Source organism: Photinus pyralis, unplaced genomic scaffold (assembly GCF_008802855.1).
Source record: "Photinus pyralis isolate 1611_PpyrPB1 unplaced genomic scaffold, Ppyr1.3 Ppyr1.4_LG1, whole genome shotgun sequence".
Classification (NCBI taxonomy): Eukaryota; Metazoa; Arthropoda; class Insecta; order Coleoptera; family Lampyridae; genus Photinus; species Photinus pyralis.
This window is the reverse complement of record NW_022170249.1, coordinates 67314264-67334222: the sequence shown is the minus strand read 5'-3', so window position 1 is coordinate 67334222 and position 19959 is coordinate 67314264. Positions and strand designations below refer to the sequence as shown.

General features: G+C 35.8%; 2 protein-coding genes across 5 annotated transcripts; one reads left to right on the top strand and one right to left on the bottom strand.

The window, feature by feature from the left end:
- Positions 1–1308: 1308 nt before the first annotated feature.
- LOC116159334 (cysteine dioxygenase type 1) lies at positions 1309–4870 on the top strand. The gene is made up of 4 exons (XM_031472285.1): positions 1309–1600; positions 4158–4390; positions 4438–4607; positions 4660–4870. Exons 1-4 carry the CDS (start codon positions 1377–1379, stop codon positions 4693–4695), a joined length of 663 nt encoding a protein of 220 aa, XP_031328145.1. The 5' UTR covers positions 1309–1376; the 3' UTR covers positions 4696–4870.
- A 2525-nt stretch (positions 4871–7395) lies between these two features.
- Positions 7396–19950, bottom strand: LOC116171003 (DC-STAMP domain-containing protein 2-like). Of its 4 annotated transcripts, XM_031487647.1 has the most exons (14): positions 19469–19950; positions 15792–15942; positions 15582–15741; positions 12355–12618; positions 12092–12305; positions 11890–12043; positions 11084–11252; positions 10868–11032; positions 10565–10811; positions 10308–10520; positions 9506–10258; positions 9160–9454; positions 8775–9066; positions 8555–8719 (listed from the first exon to the last, which is right to left on the bottom strand). In XM_031487647.1, exons 1-14 carry the CDS (start codon positions 19891–19893, stop codon positions 8700–8702), a joined length of 3522 nt encoding a protein of 1173 aa, XP_031343507.1. In that variant the 5' UTR covers positions 19894–19950; the 3' UTR covers positions 8555–8699. The 4 variants fall into 4 exon arrangements, with proteins under 4 accessions (XP_031343481.1, XP_031343498.1, XP_031343488.1 ...); XM_031487621.1 differs by having other exon boundaries at positions 7396–9066; XM_031487638.1 differs by lacking the exon at positions 19469–19950 and adding an exon at positions 16331–16427 and having other exon boundaries at positions 7396–9066.
- Positions 19951–19959: the final 9 nt, after the last annotated feature.

The window sequence follows — 19959 nt, the reverse complement described above, 5'->3', positions numbered from 1 at the left end:
ACGGTAGGTATTAACAAAAGGAATGTTTTCCATTAGCTCCCGTTCACTTATGCACCTAATAAACCAGATTCAGTTCATTCGGTTCATATGGATGGTATGCATCAGTTGCTACAAATAGAACTTAAAATTAGAATGCCTTTGCAAAGGGAGTGTACTAAAAAAAAGTGCAACGTCTGGGAAAACCCATAGTTAGACTATGATGAAACGTATCTGTTGGTAGGGTCAAAATTTCAATTACAAATATCTCGTGAACGCAGTGTCCAATCCTCTAAGATGGTGCCTATAAATGCGTCGTCAGCTGCAAGTCCCAAAATGTGACGTTTTTGATCTCTCTTAAGGCAAATCTATAATTGATAGTGATAGCCTGTAACCCACCTTTTATCATTTTCTAGCATTGGACGTACTATCTTCCGTAGCATAATGCTGAGGTAGCTCAAAACATGGCACAACCTATACAGGGGCGTCAAAATTAAGTCGGCACTATTGCTATCTTGGCCCCGTATAATTAAATCGATAGATTTTACCGCCATAAGTATCATACGTGGGAATTACTTTGTTGCAGAATAATATTAGCATGATGTAAATATAGTTTTTATGAAACTTATCTCCCAGAACAGCGTATAGTACATTATACCAGTAGTTTAAGTAAACTTGTAATTAGATTTATTTAAATTGTATCATATTTTTATTTCGTCATCCGCCGACGTCGTTAACTATTTATCACATTAATTAAAGTTCAATTTCATAATGTTGACAACAAAGTGCCGAATGGAGAGTTTTTATTCACGTACTTATACTGTTAGTCATCTTTTGCAATTTTTTAATTGGATCACGCATAGCGTTCGTTTGGATACCTACCCAACGCGGTTATCCAACAAAAGGTTTAGGTTTTACCATAACAAATCATTACGATTTTAAATATTATGTAAGGTTATTAGCTTAGTAGGTATCTTCTAGTTTTCAGATGCAAATATAAATGGTCCCAGTTTTTGTTCCTTTTTGTTTACACTATAGTTAGAAGGAGAACGAAGAAAGCATTTCTTATTTGGGAAAGTTTTGCTTGCGCAGTTGACAAAATGAGTTAAACATAGTGTTATACGCTTGGAAGGTATCTTCATTCTTCTGTTCCATTACATATAGATGTTGTCATAAGCTATCGCTGTTGTTAGTTAGTTACTTCGGAGATTTTACGTGATTATAACATACGATAAAACAGTAACACTTTTTAATTTTCACAATATGAAATATTGACCTCAAAGGTTTCAAAAGCTCCCCTTATCAAGCATTACTGGTGTATATAAATTAAACGTACTTTAGATAGACTATAATCGTTAAGAAAAGTTGGAAATTGTACTACGCAAAAATTTTGTTCTAAAATGGAAGTGTGCAATTACAAACATGAAGAAATAGACGAAGTGAAACTTTATAAAGAACTTGGCGGTGTTTTACCGAAAATTAACACACTTGATGATTTAATTAACCAGCTACATGCCGCTTTTGAAAGTAACTCCGTTAACATTGAATTGATACACTACATGATGCAGTCTTACAAATCTAATCCACTTGACTGGAGGAAGTACGCAAAGTTTGATCGCTACAGGTACGTAATTAAACTTATTGTATCTTATACAGATAACAGATAGATTCTTAAGAGAATAAATACAATTTCTCTATGAATCCTGGTACAAATGGAGCCACATCAGAATCTGAGCTGACCCCAAATATCATTTCAATGTTAATCTTACTCTTTTTGTTCCCAAGATGTTTTAGAAACACAAAAATTTACAGATCTTGTTTACCTATGGCGAATAGTAAATATTGTGATCTTTTGGTATGCAAATTAACTGCGTAGAATAATAAAACGTGAAAGTTCGGAGCAACAGAGGTATTTAACAGCAATTCCTTTTCTTACTATATGCGCCTTCATTGCTGTAAGGTGTTCTATTAAAAAACTGCAGCAATCAAGTAAACGTCCGTACATGATATCTAATCTTGGTAGTATTCCTAATAATGTGAGAAAGTCGTCTGATGCAGAATATCCCTGAAACTCTATGAATCATATCTCTTTTAATTTTTTAGACAGCAACCATGAAACGGAGGTGAATGAAAGTAATATATCTTTGGGAAGGTTTTTGCATTATGCTCTTTTGAACTTTGATGAAATGTTAAACCGACATTTGGGATCAAACCGTGACAAAGTCAATCTAAGTGTTCGGTAATCCTTCTTGCCATTAATCCAGCTCAGTCTACACTATGTTTTTTTAAAGATGGGCCATACCCATCCGACAATGTAAAGGCGTTGAGTTATTTAAAATGGGCCATAGGGAAATTTACATTGCATCAACTGTTTCAGTCATTGCTTCCTCGCGAATCATCTGCCACAGTACCGTAGAAATTGTTTCTAAATCAACAAATTTATTCAAATGAGATATAAACGTATAAAATTACAATCGGTACTCGAATCGTTTTCCACCGGCAACCAAACAATATACCTACCCGATACTCGGCACTGAATAGCTCACATACCAATCAGCTACTGTACCCACTCTTGTACAAATTGTACTACATGAACACCTTTTCGAGCGGCGGAATACATGTCGTTGCTTCGTCTGTTGTCACACACCTACAGTTATGATATATGCAAGGTGTGTACTTTCTATAGCCCATCTTTAAAAAACACCCTATAAGATGATACCTATAACATATCTCTTGGTTCTACAGTCAAAGAAAGTTCTTCAATTGTGCATATACTTACAACAGGATTAAATTACGGCTTAATTCCTTGGGTGTTACAAAGTGTTACCTTTTGATTTCAACAAATAAAGCAATTCCTTCAAGTTAAAGAACGTGAAGGAAAATGTCTTGCTTTTGAAAAGTAAAAGCTTTTGATTTTTTCATATTTATAAAAAGAACCATTTGCTTACAATCTAAGGGATGTGCTTCTAAAAAAAGGAATCTACGATACAGCAACTTTTCTTATTTTATCATTAGCTGATACGGCATCTCAGAGTCTGCATCTTAAAATTGGTGCATTTCATGTTTAATAAACTCTATCTGTAAGAGCTTGTTTAAGTCATCGTTGGTTGTTTAGTCACAGTATTGTGTTAGTTATGGCTAATGTGGTACATTTACGTACAAGAAAATACAACCCAAAGCGTACAACTCGTGAGTGCAATTTCAAGACGTTATATTCAGATTTAGAGCAAAATGTAGTGTGGTTGGCAAACCGCTTCCTTGGCATGGATTTCGAAACTTGTGGACCAGCGTTGTCACCTGTGCATAAAATGCAAATGTTTTTGCGGTATTTCAAAGCGGAAATGCTGAAGCATTGGGATGTACGCAGCCCACAGCATATTTCATGAAGTGCTTGAGCGAATTATACAACAGGTCAGCGAATGGATCTGATTTATGTCTATTTTCGAGAGAAGGAATGTCTCCTCGCTGCGGAATTATCTTCTTAAGCGAGCCGATCGCGGGTTTGGTCGTCTGTTTCACCTCCTCCGGTTTGGGGACCTTTGACTGTTTCATGGGCAGCTTTGTCGTCTTTTTGGCCTTCGAGGGAGATTTCGGTTTCGACGGAGACAGGAAGACGCCGACACGCCGGTCTTCTTCTTCGCGGACACTGCCATTCCCACCTTTTTCTAAGATGATTGAGGGCACCGGCCGTTCTTTAACCGTAAGGACAGATAAAGTGATCACTTTAACCGTAAGGGTAAATAAAGTGAAACAAATGATTGTGCATTCTATGACATCTGTCATTCGTTTTCAAATGCAGGTTATAAAATGACGTTCAGAAAATATGACAAATCTGGACGAAGATAAAGGGAATGTAACCATCTCGTGAAAGTTAATTCACGAGCTTTCACTCAATGATTAAAATATCCCTTTATCTTCTTGTATAATAAAGAACTATTATTTAGGGTGCCATCTTCTCGGCGTCGATTATGTAGGTCGTCACTAGCTACTTCTTGCTTGTATCTTTTACTTCAAAGTAAATGCTTCAGTTTTGTCATGTAGTTTTATATACGTGCTAATGTATGGGTGGATCACTTTAGATACTCATTGGCCACATTCTATGATGTAGTTATTATAATAAGCAACGTAAGATTCTAATTAAGAAGCCGCTATTATTTATAGGTATTGTTATTTAAAAACAGGTACACTCGCAATTTGGTCGATATTGGCAATGGCAAGTATAACCTAATGATACTCTGCTGGGGCGAAGGGCACGGTTCCGCTATTCACGACCACGCAAATTCTCATTGCTTCATGAAAATGTTAGATGGTTCTCTGGAGGAAATTCGATTTGCTTGGCCAGAAGGAGATGGTGAAAAGCTGAAAGAGATTAGAAGGACTCGATTGGCTCCTAACGACGTCTGTTATATAAATGGTTAGTATACTTTATCAATAATTGCAATTAATTTTTTTACTTTTAAGACTCTATGGGATTACATAGAATGGAAAATCCATCCCACGTCGACGGCGCTATAAGTTTACATTTGTATTGTCCTCCATACAGTAAGTGCACAGTTTTTAATCAGAATACGGGACAAACCTCAACAGCAACGGTTACGTTTTGGTCAATGTATGGCAAAAGAAAAACTAAGGTTGTTCATTTCCTTTTGTCTGAGTAACTATACCTAATACTTTCAATTGTAGAGCGTGGAAGAAATTTCTGCCCCAGAAGATAATTAATTCAACGCTGGGAATTTGAACTAAGAGAATTTTTACCACACATTTTAAGAATGCGCGCGTTTGTTGTCGACAGATTTTTAGTAGCACTATTAAGCGCCGTTTACAAGGACTGTACACAGTATCCCTTAATCGTTATTTAATATTATATCCGAAGAGTAAAATTTCTGTGAATATATGTATAAGTTTTTGTCCATGTCCTACCTAACTCCAACGCATCAGCTTGGCTACATAGCGCGATAATACTGCTAGCATTATGGGAACACTCATCCACTATTCCTTTAGATAAGGTATTTTGTTTACAAATATTATTGTTTTGTAATTGTTACCTTTATATTTTTTAATGTTTACGTGGAACATTTTGGTTTTGTATACTTTGGGTAAGAAACTTTTAGAGTACCTACCTATAGGTAAGTACATCTAATGGTGTGGCTTAGCCATGCATAATTGCATATAATATTCTATTATTGAAGTTATAGCACAACAAACAGCTACTTACACGGAAACTTTAGCGTTAAGTTTCAACCATTTTGGTAAAGAATGGAAGAAATTCGCGTTAAGAAATGTCCAACAATAGAAAATGTTTAATAAAAAATTCACAGATTTCCCAATCCATGCAACCATCGGAGACAGTGGAAATGATAACCGTATAACGCAATATGTAAAACACATAACACGCGGGACTTTGGAAGAAAGCGATAAATGAAGAAAAAATGTCTCTTGCGAAAAACAAAACCTGGATTCTTGCAAAAACCGAAGAAGCGAAAGGAAGAAAAATTTTGAATAGTAAATGGATTTTCAAAGAAAAAGAAAATGGAACCAGGAAAGCTAGACTAGTTGTAAGAGGTTTTCAACAAGAAAGAGGAATAGATTTTCAAAAAACATATAGTCCTGTGGTAAATATGACAAGTTTGCGAATACTTCTTACGATAACGGCTGCTAAAGAATTTAAAATAAGAATCTTTGATGTAAAAACAGCGTTTCTTCATGGGGAACTGAAAGACGAAACATTCATGCAAATTCCGGAAGGTTATCCAAAGAAGGAAGGAATGATATGTAAGTTACAGAGCAGTTTATATGGGTTAAGACAATCACCGTTATTGTGGAATCAAACTTTGACGAAGAGGCTCAACAAAATTGGACTAAAACCACTAAAATGCGATGGTTGTATTTTTAAAAATGAATCAAATACTGTCTATCTTGCTGTATACGTGGACGACGGAATAATTGTGGGGAAGAATTTGCAAGAAGTAGATGAAATTTTGAACAATATCAAGAAGATGTTCGAAATTACAGTAGATCATTCAGCAGGAACATTCATAGGAATGGAAATTTCACAAGAAACGAATGGAATTCGCTTAACACAGTCTTTGTTCTGGGAACAAGTAGCAGAAAAATTTGGTTTGACTAATGCTAAGGATTCCTAAATACCAATCATGACAAAAGATGAGACTGATCGAAACTTAAAAGGTATTTTTTCTATTTCGATGTGGAAACAATACCGAAACCGTACTTGATTGGCCCAGTTTGCGTGCGTTTCTAGACAGAAATGATGCTGAAAGAAATAGAAACGCATTATTTTTTTTTAGTTTGTTGGATTGGTACCCCTCGCTTTTTTGCTGTCAACGGTATCCGTTAAATCAAAACATTTATTATTTTTTACTTAGCGTAGTAAAATATGCCAGCAGTACATTCTTGTTTACTTTTTGAACTCCCTTCTCGGCCAGCCAGTTTTCAAAAATTTTGTACTCCTCGTACTTTACTTTCGATTTTACAAGCAGTAAATTTAACGTCGCTTCATTGGCAATCTCTTGGGTCTCTGGTGGGGTACAAGAGACGTGTTTGTCATCCGTCATTCATCATAACTGCCGCAAAATGGAATTATGACCAAATAATTAAAAGTTTGAAGTTTGAAAATACAGGAATCAGGTTAACCAACGTGAAAATAAATGAATTGTGTCTATTACCAACATACACTGAATGATAGTTTAAAATTACCTAACAACGCCTAAAGGCAATATTTATAATTTGTATAATTTATTATTTAAAATAAATGTCGAAATAGAAAAAATAGTATAAAGCACACGTGTCATTTGTCTACTTGTCGCACTCGGCTTTTGCCGCATTCGCCGCTACGCGCTTATGCGGCAAACTACCTCGTGCGACAATCTTCGTCAAATGACACTTGTACTTTAATATACTATCCCATATCGTGAAGCAGTAGGAAGCCTGCTCTACCTCAGTTCAAAAACACGTCCGGACATCAGTTTTGCTGTTGGAAAGGAATCTCGATACCTGGAAAATCCATCAGACTCGGATGTAAAAAACGTAAAACGTACAATAAAATAATTGACAGGAACCAAACATTTAGGTTTGTTCTTCAAAAAGAATGGAAATTTGAATGAGATGGTAGTGTACACGGATAGCGATTATGCTAATGATCTAGAAAGTAGACGTAGTTATGTATGTTTCCTTAATGGAACACCAATAAACTGGTGTTCAAGACGGCAACCCATCGTAGCACTCTCATCTACAGAAGCTGAATTCATAAGTGCAGCTGAAGTTCTGAAGGAAGTTTTATTTTTGAAAGGCGTAAATTTCTGTTAGGTAATAATGTTGAACTGTGAATGAAATCCGCCAGAAGTGGCTAAGAATCAACTACATTACAAACGAACTACAATTTATTAATAGGTACAACTGTAATTACTACGCATCTTGGGTTTGAGTACAATTACAACATTTACAAGTGCGAGAGCTACGCTTACGATCTTCTTCTCGGTATTTTGAATTATGTCGCCCATTATACCGTCTATTTCTTTCACACGTTACAAAAGTAGACGAGGGCAAAGGTGGAGGTGGTGGCGGTTGTGGAGGAAAATATAGAGATTTTGAATAATCGTGTAAACATCCATTATCTTCAGCGTCATCACTGCACACTCTGTACCACTTGCCGGTGCGACCATCCCTTTGCCACCGACTGTTGTACGTGCGTTGGTAACAAGGAACCGATTTAGGTTTTTTATACATTCTAGAACATTCGTTATGTGGGGCATACTGTGTCCTCACACGTATGATATCTTGATCATTTGCGTGATATTTGTTGCAACATATTGGTTGATCTTTCCGACTAATTCGTCGCGAACAGTCGCAGAAACAAGCTTCTTGTCTCGGACTTCGTTGTCGGCTGTCATCCTCTGTATCTTCTCCAAATATGGGCTTTTCTAAGTTCTTATTATGTTTACTTAAATATTCAAATTCCCTTATAGTGGTCTCCACACGATTTTTATTTCTTAGAGATAAAGTGTCTCCCAATTCGTTCACCAAATCCAAAAATTCCTCCGTGTGTTGATAAACTAACTCTGGAAATTCAGAGTGTCCGGAATAGTCCGAACAACAGCTGCATTGATCATCTTGATACTGTATGGTTAGGCGCGGAGGCGGCGGTGAATTTTTGTAATTATGCTTTTGCTTTATACGAGTATATGTATGGATATTGTCATCTCCACAATCTTCTGGAAATATATTAAGTTTGTGAGACATATTCTTTTCATGTTTAGGACAGTTGTAGGACAGCGGTTGGGATTTGCAAGTGCATCTGACCTCTTCCTTTTGTCTTGGATGTGTTTTGCGTTGCAGTAACGTTGCAGGATCATAACTGGTTTGTCTTGTTCCATTAAATGAGCGCCTTTGATTTTTCAAGCATTTTCGACAGCAATTAGACGAATGCGCTTTATCCGTATGAAAACACTTGTTAATATTATGCGGGTAATTTTTGAGTAAAAATTTTGGATTATGAATGTTGGGATTGTCGTACTCATCACCACCAGGGCTACGCGCAGAGATATCACTCAGGTTATCGTTATCTGACATCTTATCGAAATGTTGCTGCTGCGCTGTAGTACCTTGCGTAGGGTTGTGTTTGAATACTGCGTTAGATTTAATAATAGACGGAGTTTCGTCCCTTTCTGCTGATTGTCGCCAAAAGTTTTCTTCTTTCCTTTCTTCAATTATGCTTGTTTCTCTTTTGCTATCAGCATCATTATTCAATTTTATTGCGCGCCTAATTTTTTTATTTGACTTACCGAAAAATATATCTACATCTGAAAGTTCAGAGTCAGTAGATTCGATATCCACAGTTTGCCAATTGGATTCAAAATTAATCTTGCGGTCGACCCCTTCTTGCGTATAATTTCGAGTACTAGCCATGTGTGAAGAGGTCTTTAAGTCGCTATATGTTATTCCTTCATTGGAAGTATCGGAGGACAAAAACCTACTCTCTTGTGTGTCCGACGTGACGTTGATGGATCTTGGTGATAGTAAGACCAGGGTTTCACCGGATTCCAGAGGTTTTTTTACACGAGGAACAGGTTTTCTCTACAAAGGTGAGGATACAGAAATTTTTGCGCAATTGTCATTAGAAATTTAAAGTGACGGATAAAGTCTCTAGATCAATAGATGGATACCTACTTTGCCAAACAACATTTTTAAACGCGATGCGGGTTTAATATCACTTTGTACGAGCGGTTTGCTATCTAACCACTTTTTTACGGGCCTACAATAGTCTATTAGCCTTTGCCGGTACCTTGGAACATCTTTATTAGAGGCCAGTAGTTGAGACAATTCCGTATTGGCGTCCATACGTTCCAAGGTGTCATTGCTTCTCATCACGAAATTTTCCTTATTACTTTTTATTACCTCTTCAACTCTTCTCTTTCTTTCGATGTTTTTCAGTTGGTCCAGCGGACCTCTCGTGCTTTGTAAGCTACAAGTTACGAATAGTTGGTAAATTTAAAAGTGCAGATGTGCATCAGACCTATTTGGAGAGACATCATAAGTCATACTTTGTGTACTCAATACGGAAGATGAAGACGATGTGGATGGACTAACTGTAGAACTAGCTAAGGATTTTGTTGATTCGTTCATGGTTTCATGTTTAACTTTATGCTTGAAGTAATCACACATCATTGAAGCGGACTTGACGCTACCATAGGCCACCGGGGATCCGGTTTCAGAGGAGACATCCTCACGAATGACAGGTTCACTATCGTCGCAACGGCATGACACTAATTCGCTTTCTATATGTTTCATTCGAATAAAGTTTTGAAAGTCGTGAAGTTTACCATTAATCATTGTATAAAATCGAGAAAATGATATTTTGAAGTTTTGGAGTACGCCTTCAGCAGGAGTTGTGTTAGCACATTTCATTTCTTCAGGCAGTTCTACGTCACTGGGTACTTCGTTCAACGAGTCATCCCTTGATGCGTAACTTGGTATTTTTTGCACTTCTACATCACGAAATTGAAAAATCTTTGACTCTTGACTTTGACTACTTAAGTTCCTTTCTTGTTGATAACTGTAAGAATTGTCACTTTCATTTTCATTCTCGGAGTGGGCGAAGGAGTGTTCCGATAAGTCGTCTATAGTTCGACGCTTTATGGAGGTCAAACCATGGTCGTCGTCACTGTCACTCTCGCTGATGTTATATGTTATGCATCTAGATCTATATTTTTTCTTTCTTTTAAACTTTTCTGTGAATGAATGGCGTTGCAATCCATCTGATGAATCTCTGGAAGTAATTATGTCGAAGCTATTGATATAAAATCAAAAACGCCCACCTTTCTTCACTAATATCGGATAAGTCTCCGTATTGAATAGGTTCCATGCATACGGTGCATAGATTTCGTAAATCAGAGAAACACTGTTCACAGTAGATACCTGGGCATGACTGTTTTTCACATCGTATCGCTGTCGTATCTCTAAAAACCTCCCCACATAAAATGCAGGCAATCTGCTCGTCAGAACCCAAACAGAAGCGTAAGTATTTTGAGCTAAAAATTTCGTTTAAATATGAAAGTAATCTGCATTTTCTTACTTAATATTAGCGCGTAAAAATTCTATACAAGTGATCTTAGTAATTTTACGTGATCCAATCACTTTTCGCCGAAGCTGTCTTCTGGCGAACTTTAGGAATGACGACCGCGATCTCATTATGTGATTGTACAACCAAATTGATCTTTCTCGCGCCCTTGTCGGATGATAATAACACATAACTGAGTGTCTTAATCTTAGGCCGTAGGGTTCAAAAATTGTTAAAATCCAGCATAAAAGAACGAGAGATGCTAGAAATCTAATCGGTAAGTGACAACTTATTAGATGTATATAGTCATTATCTTACCGATTTGAATATAACGATCATAGTCAGGTGGAATTGGATCTGGTAAGCAAGGAATTGTATCAATTTCTAAATTAAGTCCAATAGGTTGAAATGCGGTTACTATCCCTTTAAGAAGATTAGCAATAAAACCATTTCCATCTATGTGCAGACCAATCACGTTTGGTGCTAAAAGCAGAATATTATAATGAATGTTTGTTGCAAATTAACTGATACAACCTTCCATTTTTGATTGAAATCTTGCATAGGTTCTAATCGTCATTAACACCCAATAAAGGGCGTAGTCCGCCATCATATGCGTGGACAATTTCAGTGTTATCACACAAAGGGCAACCGCGGCCTTAGAAAGTTTAAGTTTCTCAATTTTGACTAGCCTTATAGAATTGACCTAAACGATTTGCGGGAATGTATTACCTAATACTTATTAGGTACCTCTACTCATTTAATTAGGAGTTCAGAATGGATCAGTGAAACGAGCGACACAGGAATATACAGAGATATGCCAACTCCAACCAATTGCTTCAGTGGTACAAATAGTCTCATCTCAGGACATTAAAAAATTTTTATTATACAGAACTCACTTTTTTATTAGAAAGAAATATGTTGCGGATGATATATTGCAACGATTGAAAATAAGCTTCTTTTTGATATGAAATTAATGATGCTAAATTCAACAGTTTTATTTTCTATATTGATTGATTGACAAAATTAAAAACAAACTCAACTAATATTGTAGTAATTATTTAAGTATATGCAGTAGGCATAGATATAACCACAGATTTTGTGCGATGATATCACAACAATTTTCTCTTTACATAGGTTAGAACTAGCATATAAACGTATCATACGTCTGTTGTGCAGTACATTCTATTTTTATGTAATTTTTCAAATTTTGACAGCACAACAAACAAAAATCTATTAATAAACGTCTGCATGAATTAATAGGTTTCAATATAGGTACATTTGAAATTTCATATTTGCAGATGTTTGCCAATCACGGTTTCATGGTCCCTCTTTGTACTTACATTAATATATAATGCCCTTTCTCTATGATTTAGAGGTAAAATTGTTTCTTTTTCCATTTGTGCGCGTCTTATGTCAATGTTACGCAGATCTCTTGTGATGAAGTGATTGTCGAATCGATCACTTGTTAAAAATTTGTAACGATAGTGTAAGACGCTGAAATGCTGCTGTGTTAACGGTTAGATACCTAAACTACCTACTTACCGCACAACAATAAATAAAAAGAATAAACTGGTAGCGCAGCTCATAAAATCAAACACAGCTAACAAGTTCTCCGTCCTTTCTCGTACTTCTGTTATTATTCCTTCGGCGACTTCGCTAACGGATTTTGACTGAGTCGTTTCAAAAGCAAATGAACGACTAAATTTAAGCTTTACATAAAACATAGTCTTAATGTGACGAACAAATGTTTTTATTTCTGCAAGTATTGGCAATTAATGTTAATTATACGGTCTCCTTAAACTTACTTTTAATCACGACTCCAACAATAGAATCACTGATGAAATCAACCAACATGCAAATGAAGTCAAATATCTTCACTATATAGCATACAGATTGCACCAAATACGTAATTGAACATAACCAACTAAATAATGGACCAAGTTTTGCATTACAGTCCAATATTGCTTCTTCGAAAACCCTCATACACCTTTGAAATGGTGTTCCCAATTCTTTATTACATATGTTGAGAATTTTTCCAAGAAATTGGAAAGCTGCCTTAATTACTCTTACTAAAAAATGATTTGTGTTAATAATTACGGTAGGTATAGAGGCTTTCGCCCTTCTACAAAATGATATGTGTGCCAAAGTTTGGTCGAACCAACGGTAGGTACACAAATGTTACACATTGGGGATCTTGTGATTGAAGGATAATGAAGGCACAGTGCAGTTCTATTACCTAGTGAGTTTAGTTCGTGTGTAGGAACTGCATATTTATTCATTATAAGGAAAGGTTATGATTACCGATTAATTTGCTGTGATAAACATAAGGGAAATTAGGGGACCAAAGGAACATGAGTTAGGTCATTTTAATATAATCGTACTATATATAGGTAGGTAAGCTTTACTACTTGAAGCAACATTTTTGTGAAATTGCAATTTTCAGAAATTTTATAGCATGATGTACGTCAAAGGCATAGGGTGATAGAGGAAGATAATATCTAATACCAATTTTGAATGATGATGTCCATTTGACGGGCGAAAGTTAACATTGGTATGTCATATTGATATTGCAATTGATTAAAGAACAAGTACAAATACTTACTCATTTAAGAGCATGAAACTGGAATCAAAACCAAACGGTTTTTTTGTCGGTGGATTGCAGAGTTGAACATGAAAATGTGTAAAGAACCGGTGAAGCCGTAGAATTAACATAAATAATTACGTAGCAAACAAATAAAGCCTACAGTAATGGTTTAAAGGGGTTGAATTTAAGTTGATTGATTTAACTAATAAAATTTGAAAATTGACAAGTCACATCAAGATGAATGATGGCGAAAAAAATTCTATGGGGATTGGTTTGGCGCCCTAATTACCATTAATCTAATACCAAACCTACAATATTTGCCCTTCTAATCTTAGAGGCGAAGTATATTTAGGTTTTATGTAAAAATTATAATCCCACACATACCGCTAATTCTCCTAATCCCTTAGCTGGAAAAAATGCAAAAAAATTTCTCCAGTATGCGCTCTGGACTACATTAAATACTAAACAATCGGAAACGGTTTTTCGAAATATGCGCAATATGCTGGTGGCCAGCATAGCGCGTTTTTCAACATTAGGCGAAGTTGGTGTTTGATCCTAACATATCTATTGTACATTTGGTAATTGGTGTGGGTGCATTTTGGAGCGAATGTAATTGCAATGATTTGAGGTTACGTGAAAATCTGGGTTAAATAAGCACGTGTTCTGCATTTGTAATTTTTCCTTTCATTTTTCAGTTGTGTACAACCTACTCTACCTTACGTTAACAAAACGCTTGCAATAGTTTTCCAATTAAACCTTATAAGCTTCGATGTTACATGTCATTACCGCTTATGCTATTTACGAACATCAAGCGCTATGTTCATTTGCAATAACTCTCTGTTATAATTATTTCTTACAGTTACTGTTTTCCATTTGAGTGCGTGAAGCTCTGGTGCAGTTCGTTCGGAGCAGCTCATTTTGCAAGTTGTTCATTTTGCAAGCATTTGAATTGACATTCACATCAGTACATAAATAACCACAAAAGTGGTTCAAGTCCCAAGCAAATAGGTGGTGCATGAGGGGACGAGGGAAATCCAATTTCGAGTGTGTCAGAGCTCGAAGCTTTCTTAAAAGGAACACGGGGCATCGTGCACGGTACAGCTTAGAGCTCCTCTTTCACTCAAATGGAAAGCAGTAATTATTTTGAGTAAGCGGTGTATAGGTATGTCAGTAACGCCAAGCTTCAGAGGGAGCAAAAATTAAGCAACATCTTTCAGCGAAAGCGCGTCGGCGGCTCCAAAAAACTTCCCGGTACTGCCGGTGCCGCGATCGCACACCTCTCTCAAGTCAAGCGAGGGCGGCCTATTCACCAGAAATAAGGCAAGGAAGATGAATGTTTGATTTTTTATGTGTATATCCCTACCCTAATATCTTTGGATATGCGTTTTTGTATACCTACACCGCCTACACGTTATGTCGTTATGTTATTATGTATTTGAAGAAAACACAATAAAGTATTTATGAACGCCACTTTCTATTTTTGAATAACCTCCGGAAGGGCGCGCTGAGAACATCTCGCCTAGGGCGCCAAATAGCCTTTCACCGGCCCTGCGTGTGGCCCCGTAACAGGACCGTAAATGATACGTAACGGGCAAATATACAGTGAATTTATTTTTAAATGCGAACATAGGAGTTTGTATGCAATGTCATTTCCCTATGTTCGATTTTTAAAAAAACACATCAATCTATTGAGTAGTTCAAATGAGTAGTAGATACAATTGACAGCTGTCACATTTTTAAAAATACCGCCGTTCAATTTAATTACGAAATCGGTTAGGTTATTGCTTAGAATGTCAAGGAGGGCACTTCGAACATTTATTGTAATTGTTTGCGTTATTTATTTTCTTATTTTCTTCATTTATGTATTGAATAAATCAAATTAGTAGAATACCAGGTGCACATGACCTACAAATAATTGAAGGTTGGTTCACAATGAATTGTGATGTCAGCGCGTGCCATGTGAAGTCAAGTTATCGTAAGTTTAAGAAAAATTTATCCTAAAGTTGCTATGGCCTCACATGGCTTAATTAAAAGAATCTTACCGAGTGCTCCTCATCATAAAGACTATGAGTTGCTGTTCATAGTCACACAAATTGCCCGTTTTGGGAATGTGAACCGCGCACATCTCATATATTGATGTGTTTTTTTTTAAATCGAACATAGGGAAATTACATTGCATGCAAACTGCTATGTTCGCATTAAAAAAAAACTCACTGTATACCATAGCAGCGAAAATCCGAAGTCTCTAAGTGGCCCATGGGCCGCGATGGAACAGACAGACAGACGACGGAAAATCGAGCACATAAGCGTTACCTCAACTTCGTTGTGTTACGCTAAAAAACCACAATTCTACTCTAACCACTTAATAGAAGAAGAAAACAATTTTTTGTTACTCATATATACCTAAATACATGTAGAGTACTATGTAGAAATATCAACATTTCTTACCTATTGTCAAAACAATTCGTTTGATTCTTAACAGAACGTCCTTAATTTTCTTAACAATAACCTTAATCGACTTTACAACGGTTCTAATCGCATCCCTTATTGCATAAAATGGTTTCTTAATCGCTTCTACTATTTGTCTTACGGCACTCTTCAGTTGTTCCTGAAACAGTGACATACTCCTAATTAAATTGAAATTCTGTAGATAATTACCTGTCCACAAGCCAAGGATTGACTTAAAATACCCATATTTTGAAGTGTATTTTTTGCCGGTCCAGTTATTGCAAGTATAAACGCGTAAGCCATAAGGGCTTGACGACCACGCTTCGAGAAGAATTGTGGGAGAAGCAGGAAAACAACACAACTAAAAATACGTTAATTAGAATGGGATGTCTGAAATTCAAATTTCTCACTATTATATTTAATTACCGTTTTGTTGAAGTGTTATTACAGATCTAATTAACGCTATCGAATATTTCCTTTGTTGGGTTACTTACATTTGCGCCTCTTGCTTATAATAAAGTAAAAGTGGTACAAACGAGGTAATCAATATAGCCATGCCGCTCAAGAAAACCCTTGATTTTTTTCGAAATTATGTAATTTCGCACCTATACATTTTTAGCAAGTTGAAGACTAGATTCTTTTGTCTATGTAAATACGTATCGATAACGGATACGGTATTATTAAATTTTCCGTCATTTGAAATTCCGAACTCGCGTTATTGAAGTAGTGGGTTTAACAAAGAAACTCACCTATGAGAACAGACACATAACAAATTATCGCATGGTCGTAGCGTTGAACTCACTTTATAGACAATTGCACTATACAGTATACAGTGCGTTTGAGATACGAGGGTCATTTCAATCAAAGAGTAACTAATAATATTCTTTGGCCAGATCTCTATTTGTTTCAAGAAGTTATTTTGGTTGCATAAAATTAGGCGCCTTTCAGGAGGCTTTTTATCATGTAAAAGTAGACATAGGAAATCCCTATGTCTACTTCTACATGAATATCACTGATGTATATTTTTCTGCTTCTGCTTGGATTTTTGGTCTCTAAACCGCACGCTAACATTGCTTTGTATTTACGTAAACAATATATTATCCAAGACAAGCTGGTCCAGTGGGGCTAGGGTTCCGTTTCTGACTAATTATACTGTGGTTGGATACCTAAGACGATGAACGATAAGCATCTATCAAGTTTAGTTTACATCATTAAAATGACATTTCATTCATTTCTTGTAAACTTAATTTTTGAAAAAACACCATGTATCTACGAGTACGTGCTGAATTTATTTCCTATCTCATCAATAGAGACGAACAGTACTGAACAACTCTGAAATTTTGAACTTGATTGCGTCAAAAGTGCGCTGTGTAATGAGGTGATATTTTCTCGGAAAAATTCCGAAAGATTGAGAAAGCTCAGAAACGCGTTCCGGCATTCCGGTAGAGGTTGCACGTGTTTGAGACATAATAACTCGACCAAATTGCGGAAATTGATACCATAAGGAGTATGAAACCAATAGGGAAGGGACGCCCAATATAAAAAAAATAAATATTAAGTTTATTTTTTGCTTTTATTTGTGAAATCTTTCGGCCAAGTTCTGGTAAAAAATTCCAACGCCTTCTTGGTGTACCAATTTTCACGACGTCACTTATTTTTATCACAATCTATCAAATTCTCATAACAATCCACAGCATGCATATCTCAACGTTACGTTTTGTGATACACTTACTATCACTTTTGTTATCAAAATGAAGTTTGTATTTATACATAACATTCCATTAAGCATATTACGTTTAACTGAATTCATTTCACTTGCGAAAGAATGTGATAGAGAAACACATTATCATTGGTTTCAGGGAAAAAAACTGTAAACCTCCTACTAGATAGCTTATATGGTTCATGACCTATATCACACGTCATCCTTGTATCATTTAGCAATTCTATTTATTTATAATAAAAAAAAACCAAAAGATTGCGTGTTTCCTATATCACTACTAAAACTAATGTAGAAATCTATATCATATATTTTATTTACATATCCACTTTTATGTCAGGATGTCATGTATTTTCTTTTTTTTTCGTTTAGAAACACTAGACCAACAGTTGAAATGTTTTATTATTGAAATTCCTTATAATAAATACTCTCTTTCTAAAAACGGATATAATAATATTCTACTTTTACTACTTTTACTACTTTTACACTTACAAAATTATGACAGATTACAGATGTCAGCTTGGTAGCGTTTTTCATAAGATTATTGAATATAAAAGGTAAGTCATCAGCAAAATATTCTTCTGCAGTCTAGTCTGCTGACGATGGGGTAGTTTTTCAATCCCTGTTCTGTAGAATTCTGCTAGTTTAGAATTGAAGAAATCCCCAGAAATCTTAGCGCATTTGCGTTTGGAAAGGAATTTTCCACATGGACTGTTTGACATAGTAAGAAAAAAATGAAAATTAGAGGGCACAAAACCATCAGGAAAATAAGAGGGGAATGGAATGACCTTTCAATCCAGGTGCACATCTTTGTTGAATTACGATTCCAAGGCGTTTCATTTGGTGGCAATAAACGTCAACAGTGATTATTATAACCCAGGAAAGCAATTCATTATAAAAAGTACGACGTCCCAGCAATTGTGTAACATGACCCTATGTGGATACATACTGACGTTTGTTTTACCTTATTTTGAATAGTCCACAACAACACTCAGTAGATTTAAATATGCGAAAATGAGTATGTAAACTCAAGCCCAATACTAGCACATCAAATTAACAAATGCCAATCAATAAAAAAAATCTAGTAAAAACGCTACGACCTTATGCACTAACCCAATACAACAATTAGGTAATTGAAAGGAAGTGATTGCTTGTGGGCCACAAGTTGTGGTCCGGGTTGCAAATATTCGACCAGTAAAAAATTGCATTTAAATGTGGCGGTAATTTTTGGACAGGAGCTACTGTACGGCGTTAATATATGGTAAGAAATTGAAATCTACTTAAACCAGTAAACTAATAATTTCCATTTTGAAAGCAATTTGGGACCATTGACTCCAAATTTATGCCGAAATTTGTTTAGTATTTTATTAACTTAGCTAGGTATAATTCAAACTAGGTGTGAAAAGTACCTACATCAATACTGTTTCGCGCTTGGTGTTCTGCATTCCCAATTTATTGATTTCTTGGAAATGAATCAGGTACTTTTGCCAAATGTTAATTTAAATAAACGTGTAAACAAATACAGAAAACGAGCTCCTGGGTATGGCTATAGCAGGGGCAAAACCAAATTTTGAACCTGGTGTTAGTATTGCTTTTATTTAAAGTGTATATGTATGAAATTTCATTTAATTGCTTTCATAAATAAGAAAGTTGGGACTGTGCAGGCGCAAAACCCAATTATGAAACTGGCGTTAAATTTGCTTTTATTCCAAATGCCCATGTATCAAAATTAATTTAAAAGCTTTCATAAATAGGAAAGTTTGCAATTCGGTTTATAAATGGTCGAGATGCCAAAAGGGCACTGTGAATGTTGATAGATTAGCGTCAACTTTTGGAATTGCGTTTTATATGGCTAAAGCTGTACGCATATTGAATTTCATCCAATTCGGTTCATAACTCACGGAGATGTCAAAAGGGTCTTCCTTATTTTTTGGACTACATTGTCAATTCACGAACTTCGATCTACAAATTTGATAAAGAATCCATCTACAAAATTTCATCGTAATCGGTCCATTCGTTATCGAGATATCGTGCTAACGGACAGACGGACAGACACTGCAAAATTATAAACTCGCTAGGAGCTCGTTAATAAGTCGTAGCTTCTAAACGGAACATTTTCATGTAAAATTTTCGATAATAAGTTAATATAGTACTATTGAGCATTACTCACCGAATTTTGTAACTAAATGTCAATCCTAAAGTCAAAATGGTACCAAAGATGCAACACATTAACGTAGCGGTTGATAATTTGAAATTCAGTTGTAGCACAAAGAACATGAAAAACATGTATGTTAAAAGGAAACCTGAAATAAATCCAATAATACTTTTCATGATAGTATTTTCCCAAGTGCCATCATGCTTGATTTTATACATCAACTTGTAGATGTAAGAATGTGTAGGAAATGTAAATATATCTTTGACACATTTCTTAAAACGTAGACGTTCACGAATTAGAAAGTGGCGGCATTTCTGACTGAATCCATATTTTGGGGATCTCCCTTGATCTATTTCAATCGCTTGAAATTTCTCTTGCCTTACTACATTTGTTAATTTTTCAACTTTACGGGACTTCAATATTATTCTTGCAAAAGTCATTTCGCCCTTTTGACTTGACAGTCTGACTGTTACGTTATTGTTTTTAGGACAACTACCTATGCGACT